This window comes from Scylla paramamosain, chromosome 23 (genome assembly GCF_035594125.1).
Source record: "Scylla paramamosain isolate STU-SP2022 chromosome 23, ASM3559412v1, whole genome shotgun sequence".
Taxonomy (NCBI): domain Eukaryota; kingdom Metazoa; phylum Arthropoda; class Malacostraca; order Decapoda; family Portunidae; genus Scylla; species Scylla paramamosain.
Window position 1 is genome coordinate 5,020,486 of NC_087173.1, and position 12,500 is coordinate 5,032,985.

The window sequence follows — 12,500 nt, forward strand, 5'->3', positions numbered from 1 at the left end:
TTACTCACACACAGCTTTCCTTGTGCGTACGTGAGAGAGAGAGAGAGAGAGAGAGAGAGAGAGAGAGAGAGAGAGAGAGAGAGAGAGAGAGAGAGAGAGAGAGAGAGAGAGAGAGAGAGAGAGAGAGAGAGAGAGAGTTTGCATTGGCTTCATTAACCTTTGTAATCGACTCCTTATTTTCATTTCTATTCTCTCTCTCTCTCTCTCTCTCTCTCTCTCTCTCTCTCTCTCTCTCTCTCTCTCTCTCTCTCTCTCTGGTACAAAGAATCACCGTCACGTCTCTAATTACGCTCGGAGTCGCGCCTCTGATGTAAAGATTAAGCAGGTGACTCTAGCCGGATTAATGGGGCGTGGCGGGAGGGAGAGAGTGAGAGGGGAGGGAGAGAGCGAGAGTGAAAAGGGGAAGAGTGCGTCTGGGGAAGAGAGGATGAGAGTATTGTGGCTTGAGGCAGAGAGAGAGAGAGAGAGAGAGAGAGAGAGAGAGAGAGAGAGAGAGAGAGAGAGAGAGAGAGAGAGAGAGAGAGAGAGAGAGAGAGAGAGAGAGAGAGAATGAGACGGGAGAGAAGGAGGGAAAGAGAGGAAAGATCAGGGAAAGAGTGTGTCTGGGAAAGAGGGGAAGGTGTATTGTGGCTGGAGAGAAAGTGAGAAGCAAGTGAGAGGGATGGAAAGGAGAGAGAGAGAAGGAGAGGGAGAAGAAAGACCGGGGAAGTGTGTGCCTGGGAGGGAGATAAGCTTTTGGGGAAGAGGAGCAAGTGAGAAGGGCGGAGGGAGAGATTATATTCAGATCGGAGGGAGAACGGATGGGTGGGACAGTAAGAGTGGGAGGAAGGGAAGGGAAGGGAGGAGAGGAGAGACAGGAAAATTGTAAAAGGTTAGGAGGGAAGATATCCGGGAGAGAGACGAAAAAGGAAGAGGAAAGGAGAAAGTTCAAGTGACTGGGAGGGAGAGAATATGTAGATGGGGGAAAACGAGACACAAAGACAGAAGACGAGAAAGAATTGAAGGCGGACAGAAAGAATAAAGAGACACTGGTACGCGAACTAACAATATAAAATAAAAAAAAAATGATAAGTAAACGTAAATAAACGTACATCTTTCTTAGTAAACACCATGACTTGCAAACAACAATAACAATACGTCTAATCTTTTTATATTCCTGTTATTTATTCTCTAACATCTCCTCACCATCAAGCATTTATACTCTCCCCCACAAACAACAATAACCTCAGATTACACCTTTCCTTGTTTTATACCGAGGTTATTTAGGGGGAAGGGTGTGGAGATAGAAAAGGGAGGAAGAGAGGGGAAGGGTGGGAGGGGTGCAAGGGAGGGGAAGGGAGTGGAGAGAGCGTGAAAGGGAGAGGGAGGTGAGAGGAAGTCAAGCGGCTGATAGGAGTGGTTGGCAAGCTGTAACTATAACGCTTACAGCAGTCTTGGCAAGTGTTTGAGTATTTGGTGTTCTTATTTGTTGTTTCAGTGATGGAATGGTGTCTCTCTCTCTCTCTCTCTCTCTCTCTCTCTCTCTCTCTCTCTCTCTCTCTCTCTCTCTCTCTCTCTCTCTCTCTCTCTGTGTGTGTGTGTGTGTGTGTGTGTGTGTGTGTGTGTGTGTGTGTGTCTTTCTTACTTTTTGTTACTTTTACTCGTACCTTTCATCTTTACATTACTAGTACTTTTATGCATTCTTTTATTCATTTCGCTGACATATGACCTTAGTTGTTCAGGCGCCACGTAAGAAAATTTCCAATCACTTCACTTCACTTCACTCTGCGCCTCTCTCCTCCCAGCCCATCCCTCTCTCACTCTCTCGACCTCTCTCCGGACCTACAATGGGGGACTCAAGGTCATCTGGCGTTGAATTATACAGAATCTTTCCCCGTCGCGCCGGTGCGATCCGAATGCAGCGCCTCCCACGGGAATCATTGCACAAGTTTCAAAGTTTCAAATGCCAATCCAGGTTTCTTAATGGCAAGATTTCCAGCAAGTTTCCGGCTGTTTCCTTCCTCCAGCGTGAGGTTCCTCCATACTTTGCTCTTTACTCTCCTGTCGATACTCTCCTCGTTCCCTTGCTATGCCTCTTTGCCGCCCCGACTCACTCTCTCTCTCTCTCTCTCTCTGTCTCTCTCTCTCTCTCTCTCTCTCTCTCTCTCTCTCTCTCTCTAGTCTGTTCCCTCTATGGTCTTCCAGCTCACGCTCTCACAATTGGAGTTTTTTTTTTTTCCTCCGCTCTTTCTCTCAGAACTGCGAGCCTCGTGGACCCTTCCAAATCGCTGATCGTGACAAGGCTCAAGGATCTGGACTCTTACCTCTTCCTCTTCCTCTTTCTGTGTTTCCTCCTTCCGTCCCACTGTCTCCCGGGTAATTTGTCTCCTTTCCAATTCAAAATGTCGCCTTGCTTCCTTCAACATGCCAGAAATAACTAACACATGATTTCCACTAATGCTCGTGTGTTTTCTCCTTTGATGTCTTTGTGATGATGAATTCTATCTGTCTGTCCGTGCGTGTGTCTGTCTTTTCCTGCCTCTGTCTGTCTGGCTGCTGGTATATTTGCATAATTCTCTCTCTCTCTCTCTCTCTCTCTCTCTCTCTCTCTCTCTCTCTACATTAAGCCGCGTATTATAAGAGAAAACACCAATACCATCCAGAGACTCGCCGCCCCTCGCTGTGCTCGCCTTCATTACTATCTCTGCTCCTTGCCCCCCGCGCCCTGCTCCTCGCCCTAAGGTTCTTCCCCCTGGTCCCCGCCCCCGGTCTTCGCGCACCTCCAGGCTGTCGGTAGCCGCGCGGGGGACGCTAAGAGGATAATTCTCGCTTGCTGTCGTAAAAGAGAACTTATCGGGAATAACAACGTCATCACTACGCTTTTACACACGCGTGAAAGAGGCGGAGGCTGGCGGGAGATCCAGAACTTGAAGCCTGACGGACGAAACGCCACCACCTTCACTTCCTTCTCCTCCTGATCTTCCTCCTCCTCCTCTTCCTGCTTTTTTTCGTGTATGAGCCGCAAACTTTGGTCTTCCATTAGGCTGTGGGCGGCGGAATATATTGGCAACACTGCGAATTACAGTAATAATATTCATGTAAACACACAAACTTGCGAGGTGCTTTGTGTGTGTGTGTGTGTGTGTGTGTGTGTGTGTGTGTGTGTGATGGAGGTGTTTTCCTCATGCCCACCTGACAGTCATGTTTTCTTTTTTTTTCCTCTTTCTCATGTTCATGTAACAGAAACACCTGCCGTTTCCACCTCCCCCTCCTCCCTGCCCCCGTCAGCCTCGCCTCCGCGCCATCAAGCGGTGACATGTTTGCCGGCGTCACGTCACCACGTCACGCACTAACAAGACTAAACAAAACCACGTCAGTCGTAACTTAAAATTCCTGACCGGAGTCTTGAAACAAAAGAGAGAGAGAGAGAGAGAGAGAGAGAGAGAGAGAGAGAGAGAGAGAGAGAGAGAGAGAGAGAGAGAGAGAGAGAGAGAGAGAGAGAGAGAGAGAGAGAGAGAGAGAGAGAGAGTACGAGCGAGAACGAAAACCTTTCAAAGCCTCACTCGGTCCTGTGAAGGCACGGACAAATATATCACGGGTAAAAAATGCGGGTCAATTGTCTTTCATGACGAAAAAATACGCAAGAATTGTTTGGTCCTGTCCGGTGACGTGCAACAGTTCTCCTGACACGCTGTATTTTTATTCGTTTTCTTTTCTTGTTATTGATGAAGGACTATTTTTACTTTTTTTCTCTTCTTTTTTAATTCCATTTTCAAAGAAGTGAACGTGTCATCTGAATTGACTGCCAGACAAAATATTCAACGTGACCTGGAAATACGTGACCGGCATCTTCCTTACCTCCTCCTCCTCCTCCTCCTCCTCCTCCTCCTCCTCCGCCGCCGCCGCCTCCTCTTAAATTCCCTTTTTTCCCCTCTGCACTTCTCATTCTATTCTTTCCTTTCTACGTCCTTCACCTTCCTCCTACACCTCCTCCTCCTCCGCCTCTTCCTCCTCTTCCTCTTCATAGTTTCTCCTCCTTCTCCTCCTCCTCCTTCTCTTTAATTCTTTTTCCCCTCTGGATTCCCCGTTTTCCTTTTCTACGTCCTCCACTTTCCTCCTACTTCTTTTGTCGTCCCCATCTCTTCTTCCCTTCTTCCTCCTTATTCTTCCTTTTTTTCGCTTCTTACCCCTCATAATGTGCACTTCTTTGTCCTCTTTCCATTCCTCTTCCTCTTCTTCCACCATTACAACCATTACGTTCTACACCATCTCCTTCTCCTCGTTCGCTTTTCCACCTCTCCCTCATTCTTCTTCCTCCTCTTCTACTTCTCATCCTCCCCATCCCTTTCTCTTTCTCCTCGTAAAATAATATTAGGTCTTGTCTATCATCCTCCAGTCCAGTCACCCGCTACAGACAAAAAACTTTATGAACTAATCGCAGAAATTTGCTGCGTAAATAATTACATAATTATGGGGGGACTTCAATCTTCTAGTCACGAGGTGGGGCGAGCCATTGACTCTACTGCAGGCCAGCAGCTCAACAAGAACATACTTGAAAGCTCCCCCACACATTATGCATCCGACGAGAGGTAACAGTATCCTAAATATTTTAACAACTGATGAAGATTCAATAAAAGACGTTAAGAATCGGACCAGAATTTAGTTCCAGTGATCATCGTACCTTACTTTTAACCATCAATTCTGACAAAGCTGAAGTGAGCGAAAGTAAAGAAAAAGTGCCAGAATATCGGCGTGCTAACTTCGAAAATTTCGCATGCAGCTTGCATCCATAAATTGGAATGAACAGCTGGGAACACCAGACATAAACAAAACATGGGAAGTGTTCGTTAAAAAGTTAAATGTAACCGCGAATTTGTGTGTACCGTTACCTAATAGACCGGAACCGTAACAAACCGGAATGGTGGAATAATGAAATTAGATACCGTCTTCTAGCTAAGGAAAAGGTGTACAACAAATACAAATTAACACAAAATAATATTGATAAATCAGAGCACGACATATTGGTTACAAAAACTAAAAAGTTGATCACATACAGCAAACAATCAGTTGAAGCCCAGATCGCGAACTCGTGTAAAACAAACCCCAAAGAATTTTACAGCTATGTAAATCTAAAAGAGTTTTAACATCAGCAAATAGTCCATTAATAACAGGAAATGGCAAATAAATAGAAAGCGAAATAGACATGGTGAACACCCTGAGCGATTACTTTTCATCAGTCTTCACGACTGAAGATGTTCAAGGCAGCCTGTCACATGGCATCACACTGCCTGACTTTACCATCAAAGAAAACGAAATCCTCCCAGTGATGAACAACATGAACGTAAACAAAACACCCGAGCCAGAAAAGATATTACCCAAGCTTCTTAAAAAAAAAAAAAGAGCCCGTAAAACTGCTTGCGATTTTATTCAGTAACTTCTGCTAGTGGGTAAAGTTCCTCACGTGTGGAAACTAGCAAATGTCACGCCAATCTTTAAAATAGGAAGTAAATCACTCCTAACCATTTACAGACCAATCAGTCTAACTTCAGTAGTGTGCAAGCTGATGGAAACAATAATCAGAGATAAGATTATTAAATACTTAGAAGAAAGTAAAATCATTAAAGATTCACAACACGGTTTCAGAAACAAACGTTCCTGCTTAACAAACTTAAAAGACTTCTTTTATGAAGTATTTAACTCGTATGACGAGACAAAGGCTGTTGATATTACCTACCTTGATTTCCAGAAAGCTTCCGACATTGTTCTTTATAAGAGACTCATCAGTAAAGTAAAAGCTCACGGCATAGCCGGAAGCACCCTGAAATGGTTGAGAGAATGGCTCTCTAACAGAAAACAACGTGCTGTAACTGCTGTGCTGTCCTAATTCTCTTCCCTGTAGCTAGTTAGAAGTAGTTACCAAAGAGCCTTGCAATGACCAAAAGGGCTGTTGCTGTTTGGCTTTCCTTTGTATTTCTTTGTATTCCTCCCTTTCCTCCTCCCGACCTTTAACACCTTCTACTCCTACATATCGCATCCACTTCTTTCTCCTCCTCCTCCTCCTCCTCCTCCTCCTCCTCCTCCTCCTCCTCCTCCTCATGAACTCATCCCCCCCCACCACCACTACCACCACTACCCACGCCTCACATCAACTAACTCCCCCTCATGCCTTTAAGCCACGGAGCCTCACTGTGCTCACGCCCGCCCCTCCGGATCTCAAAGTTTCAGGAGACACTAAAATATCTGGACGCGATTCTACCATTCAGATAATAATGAAGTAATTTTCTGGTATAGAGAGTACTGATAATTCATTTCGTTGACAATGAGGTTTTGATGAGACTGTGACGGCTGGAAATTTACTTCATTTCACGTACAAGTGAGGGTGAGAGAGAGTGAGAGAGAGTGAGAGTGAGAGGTACTGTACAGGAGACATTTAGAGAGGAGTGCTGGTGTGGAAAGTGAATGATGTAAAGTGACGTGTTGATGCCGAGGGGGAGTGGCTGGTGAATGTGTGTGTGTGTGTGTGTGTGTGTGTGTGTGTGTGTGTGTGTGTGTGTGTGTGTGTGTGTGTGTGTGTGTGTGTGTGTGTGTGTGTGTGTGTGTGTGTGTGTGTGTGTGTGTGTCCTCCTCCTCCTTCTCCTCCTCCTCCTCCAAGTAAGGACCTCAAAGTCTGTTGCTGTTTGGTCTTCTTATGTATTCCTTTGTATTCCTCCTCCTCTTCCTCCTCCTCTTCCTCCTCCTCCTCCTCCTGGCTTCTCAATAATAAATTTAACAGCTGCAATATTGACGGAAACACAAAAGTTTGAACACCATGCTGAATTAATTACGACTGTGTGAAATATACATCGATCCTTTTCTTTCCACCTTCCTTCAACTCACTCCCACCTTCCTCCCTCCTGCCTCCTCAGCCCCTCTCTCCCCTCCCCTCCGTTCATGATGCAGAGAGTAATAAGACATTCTAACTCATTCTTGGACGAGTACCACCAAGGACTCATGAAATTCAGTGAGTAATATACACTCCATTGTTCCTTACGCCATCAGTCATGTTGAGAGTCCGAACATTAATAAGAGAAGATCATCACGGTTCGTCTTCCTCATCGATACAGTTTATCACCTCAAGAAGAAGAGGAAAAGAAAAGATCCGCTACTGTTTCTCTGCAGTGGACTCGTGTGAAAGGTTATAATTAGGGAGGGTAATTAAGGTGTGCTGTATTGAAGGAGTGTGAATGGTATATTGTCGTGATTTACCGGATGGCAAGGGAGGATGTGACGATGTATGTTGAGTGATTTGGTGTTAGTGACGGTGGTGGTGGTGGTGGTGGTGGTGCGCTACCCCAGCATAAAATAGATAACAATGAATTATAAAACTGTGCACGTGTCCTTGTAATGATGTGTGTACGTATGCATGTATTAACATATCAAAGAATACATATAAAGAACACAAAAGATTCAAACATTCAACTCATGTTAGTATAAACGCAAAACCGAAGGTAAAGACAAGAACGTACCCTTGTATACATAACATTAACATTTCATTGCTTCCTAATACACTTGCATAATGACCAGAGATCACAACACACTACTTCTTGATAAAACAATAACTATGACTACAGATGATACTGAAAATAGAAAAATAACCTTCTTCTTTACTACTCTTACTTATTCCCTTATCTCTTATTTCGTACACTCACAAGCGCCAGAATGTCTAAATTTTATCAGTTAGTTCTTCCTTTGTGTTCCTTCGTGCAGCATTACGGAGGTGGTCATGAGAGGGAGTGACCGCCAGCCGCTCTTCATCACGGACTCTTCTCGCTGCGCCGCTCAGATAGCGACCCTCTACAAATTGCCTGCCGCTCTCCGGATCTCCTCGTGTGTCTCGGCCTCTCCTCTCTGGCCGGACGTGGACAATAGGAGTCAGGCGGTGCTTCCTTCACGCCGGCTTCCCTTTTCACACACACACACACACACACACACACACACACACACACACACACACACACACACACACACACACACACACACACACACACACATATTCCTATTCTTTTATTTTGCTTCATTTTCTTTCTTCACTCCTTTCTCTCCAGTTCATTTACACTTTCTTGTCTCTCTCTCTCTCTCTCTCTCTCTCTCTCTCTCTCTCTCTCTCTCTCTCTCTCTCTCTCTGAAACATGATCTCAGTTTTCTCTGCCTTACTCAGCTACTTTTTACAATCTCTCCTGAAAATTAATTAGAATTCTCGAGTGTTTTCATGATTCCTGTGAAAGCTTAACAAGAACCGCGAGGCATCAATAGCAAGAAAATACCACGATAATCTGACTGATCATTTCTGTGGCCTTTCAAAAAAATCATCATGGAAGAACGAAGATTTTAAGAACACAAGTCTCTCTCTCTCTCTCTCTCTCTCTCTCTCTCTCTCTCTCTCTCTCTCTCTCTCTCTCTCTCTCTCTCTCTCTCTCTCTCTCTCTCTCTCTCTCTCTCTCATGGCGGTCGTGTATCATGCAAGTAAGATATATGGGCAGGTTTTGTGTTTCTTTGTGTGCCAGCTTTGCCATGACCATTCCTTGGCTAGGGAGAAAAATTATTAGGTGTGGACGTGTGAAGCTCGCTTGCCTTGCCTCACTCAGCTGGTGCACCCATCAGGCCCACCCTTTCTGTCCAGGATTTGATGCTACCCTGCCCCGCCGTGTGTGGGTGCGGCTCATGCTGTGGTGTACTGTTTAGATAAGGAAATTGGAGGCTTGGTGAGAGTTAAAAGTAGTAGTGACGACAGGAACAGTGGTGGTCGTGGTGGTGGTAATAGTGATGGTAGTGGTAGTAGTAGTAGTAGTAATAGTAATTTTTTATGTAAGAGGGACATCGGCCAAGGGCAACAAAAATCCAATAAAAAAAGGCCCTCAAACACCGGTAGTCAAAAATTGAAGGATAATTGTCTTGAAACCTCCCTCTTGAAGTTCATGTCATAGGAAGGTGGAAATACAGAAACAAGAAGGGAGTTCCAGAGTAGTAGTTGGAAGTTATAGTAGTAGTAGTAGTAGTAGTAGTAGTAGTAGTAGTAGTAGTAGTATTAGTAGTAGTAGTAGTAGTAGTAGTAGTTGTTGTTGTAATAGTGTGTGTGTGTGTGTGTGTGTGTGTGTGTGTGTGTGTGTGTGTGTGTGTGTGTGTGTGTGTGTGTGTGTGTGTGTGTGTGTGTGTGTGTGTGTGTGTGTGTGTGTGTGTGTGTGTGTGTGTGTGTGTGTGTGTGTGTGAACATGTGCCAGGCGTGAGGACGGGCGAAGGGGCGGAGTGGCGGATCAGAACTTAGGCCGGGAAGGGACCAACCCTCTCTCCGTTGTTAAACTTTCTCGTCGAAGTTAAATGTGAAAGATGTGTCAATGATCCCTCCTTCCCCTCCCACACACCCCACACGCGGTCCAATCTCCCCCGCCACGCCGCCCCAAGCCTTACACGCCCTCTTCCGTACTCCTCGCCACTTCTGCCATCCCTTGAGAACGTGCACTCCATCAGGTTAACAAGTTTCGTCGCTCACCTACACGTTTCTCACCTCCCTCACCTGTGAAAGCCTCGCCTCATCTAACAATCACACGCACTGTTCACGGGTTTCCCAGGGACGTGCATGATTAATCAACTTCCTTTTTCTCTTTTTTTTTGTGTTGAGAAGGAATCTGTCTCTTATATTCCGAGGACACACGTGCAGATGAAGAACGTTCCATCTTTTGCCTTCGTATGTTGAGCAATATCTTAATTCTGGGGTCCAAATTACCTTACTCGACAGCAGAATGGTCTAATTAATTAATCTGATGAACTGAAAGGAGTCGCCAAGGAGCAAAAAAGAGGGTACATTTTTTTTTGTTTACATCTTCGTTCCTTGCTCTATTTTTTTTTTCCCTGAATTTTCATCTCCCTTCCTTTTAAAGAGACGCTTCTTCATTTAGCTTTATGTGTGTATTAGGGTTTTCAAGCTCTGCAGTGCGTGTTTCAAGGCCGATAAGATTTGTAAGGTAACTTTTATTTCTGATTCCTTAATTTCCTGGATATTGAATATATATATTAGTAAAAATAAATAAATAAATAAACTAGCAAGTCTGATATTCAAAATTTTAATAAGAAATAATCTCCAATAATTTTTTTCTTTCGTTTCTTGTTTTTTTTTTCATGTCAAGGTTTTCTGTTTCATTAGACAAACTAGTTACCTTTTCAACACATGAGTAAGAGAGAAAACAAATATTAAGACACAGATGATTACTTTCCAAGCAATACTGTTCACCTTCATTTTTGCTTCTTCACTTTCATTTCCTCCTCCTTCCTTTCCTCTTAAATAATCCAGTTCAGTTTCACTTTCTCCCTATCCTTCCTTCCTCTCTCTCCTCTCCCTCTTCCACCAGAGACAACCCTAAACCATTCTCCTCCCTAATTTTCCTCCCTCACTTCCCTTTCTTCATTCTTCCTTCCTCTCTTCGACACCCCAGTTCATCTTCACCTTCCTTCTGCCCTCTCTCTCTCTCTCTCTCTCTCTCTCTCTCTCTCTCTCTCTCTCTCTCTCTCTCTCTCCTCTTCTTTTCACAGCGAAATTAATCCCAATCAATCCTCCTTCTCTTTCACTTTGCTTCTTTTCTTTTCTTTCCTCAATCTTTTCTCTTCAGTTCACCTTCACTTTCGTCTCTCTCTCTCTCTCTCTCTCTCTCTCTCTCTCTCTCTCTCTCTCTCTCTCTCTCTCTCTCTCTCTCTCTCTCTCTCTCTCTCTCTCTCTCTCTCTCTCTCTCTTACACCCACCCATGAAAATCAGTATTGTTTTCTCTTCTCCAATCGATCATTTCCTTCTTTCTTACTCTCCTCCTTCACACACCTTGTCTCATTCCTTCCTTTCTTCACACACTCGAATTCTCTCCAGCTTCCCTTTAACTTGAACCGTTCTCCTGGCCTCGCTAAGTCAGTGGCGGGTCATTACTACCCAGTCAACACATCGCTTATGTCCCTCAGAGGCACGGCAACACAGTAGAGGGAGTCCAGGGTCGCCTCGCCTCCCCTGCTCTCTCTCGCGACTGAAGGCGTAGTAATGGTAGTACTTGCAGGGTCGTTGGTGAGAAAAGGGTCCATCATTTTATTTTACCTTTTGTGTTCTGATGTTATTTCTCTCTCTCTCTCTCTCTCTCTCTCTCTCTCTCTCTCTCTCTCTCTCTCTCTCTCTCTCTCTCTCTCTCTCTCTCTCTCTCTCTCTCTCTCTCTCTCTCTCTCTCTCTCTCTCTCTCTCTCTCTCTCTCTCTCTCTCTCTCTCTCTCTCTCTCTCTCTCTCTCTCTCTCACGTACGTATGTAATTTTTCTTCTATCTTTCTCTTCGCCCTTCCTATCCATTTTCATTTCTTCCTTTTCCTCCCATTCCCCACATCACTCCCATTCTCTTTTTCCTCCTCACTCTACTTTCCTTCAAAATTAATGTTTATCGATTTTTTTTTAATCCTTCTACTCCTACGCCTTCTCTCTTTCTCTGTCTCTCTGTCTCCTTTTCTAGCCTTCTCTTCCTTCTCCTCTTCCTTCTCCTCTTCCATCTTCCGTCCTCTTACAATTCCACAACCACCTACTCTTACTCCTCTCCCAACGAAAAACAATCTCCTCTTCCGCCTCCTCTTACACTATTCATATGCCTGCCTCGCTCTCCTCTCCTCTCCCTCGCTCTCCCTCCCCCTCTCTGTCCTTCTCCTTCCTTCCTTCCAGCGTCATCTACATGTTGGATGTGGTTGCAGTATTTTTTTCCTCTTTTTTTTTTTTGACTTCATTCTTTGTACGTGGTTGTAACAGGAATGGAGCTTGTTTTTAAGCTGAAATGATAACTTCTTGTTGATTGTTTGTTGTTGTTGTTGTCCTTGGTTTTGTTCTAATTCCTCTAAATTCTCTTTCACTTGTTTTTTTCTTCCTTATTCCAGTCTTACACCACCACCACCTCCTCCTCCTCCTCTTTTTTCTTTACCTCCTCTTTTTCTCCTCCTCCTCCTCCTCCTCTTTTTTTTCTTTACCTCCTCTTTTTCTCCTCCTCCTCCTCCTCCTCTCTTTTCTTCCATCATTTCTTTATATTCTTTCCTCTTCCTCCTCCTCCTCCTCCTCCACTGTGTTCCTTCATTAATTAATGGAGCCACTATCAAATAACGAACAAAAAAAGTGACAAAACAGGGATATGACTTTAACTCGTTTGGCTTTTCCTTTAAAACAACAAAGAAAAGAAAAAAAGTATGAGTTTCAATAAAGACAAGAAAACCGTCAGATTTTTCGTTTCAATCTTTTTCCTTCCTCTTTTTCTGCTTCGATTTTTTTTTCCCGAGGGTATTTTGTTTTGTTTTCCGGCAAACTGTTGACCTGTCTATTGCAACATTCAGAGGAAGAAAAGAAAAGTAAGGAGAGAGAGAGAGAGAGAGAGAGAGAGAGAGAGAGAGAGAGAGAGAGAGAGAGAGAGAGAGAGAGAGAGAGAGAGAGAGAGAGAGAGAGAGAGAGAGAGAGAGAGAGAGAGAGAGAGAGAGAGAGAGAGAGAGAGA

At 44.4% G+C, this 12,500-nt stretch overlaps 2 protein-coding genes across 8 annotated transcripts in view; both read right to left on the bottom strand.

The window, feature by feature from the left end:
• The window catches only part of LOC135112437 (zinc finger CCCH domain-containing protein 13-like), an 89,600-nt gene extending 85,367 nt beyond the window's left edge, over positions 1-4,233 (bottom strand). The window contains 2 exon segments of the mRNA XM_064026899.1: positions 2,636-2,812; positions 4,167-4,233. Of these exon segments, the coding sequence (XP_063882969.1) occupies positions 2,636-2,812; positions 4,167-4,233 (244 nt within the window).
• Positions 1-12,500, bottom strand: part of LOC135112046 (uncharacterized) — a 241,685-nt gene that overhangs the window by 112,502 nt on the left and 116,683 nt on the right. The window lies entirely within an intron of this gene.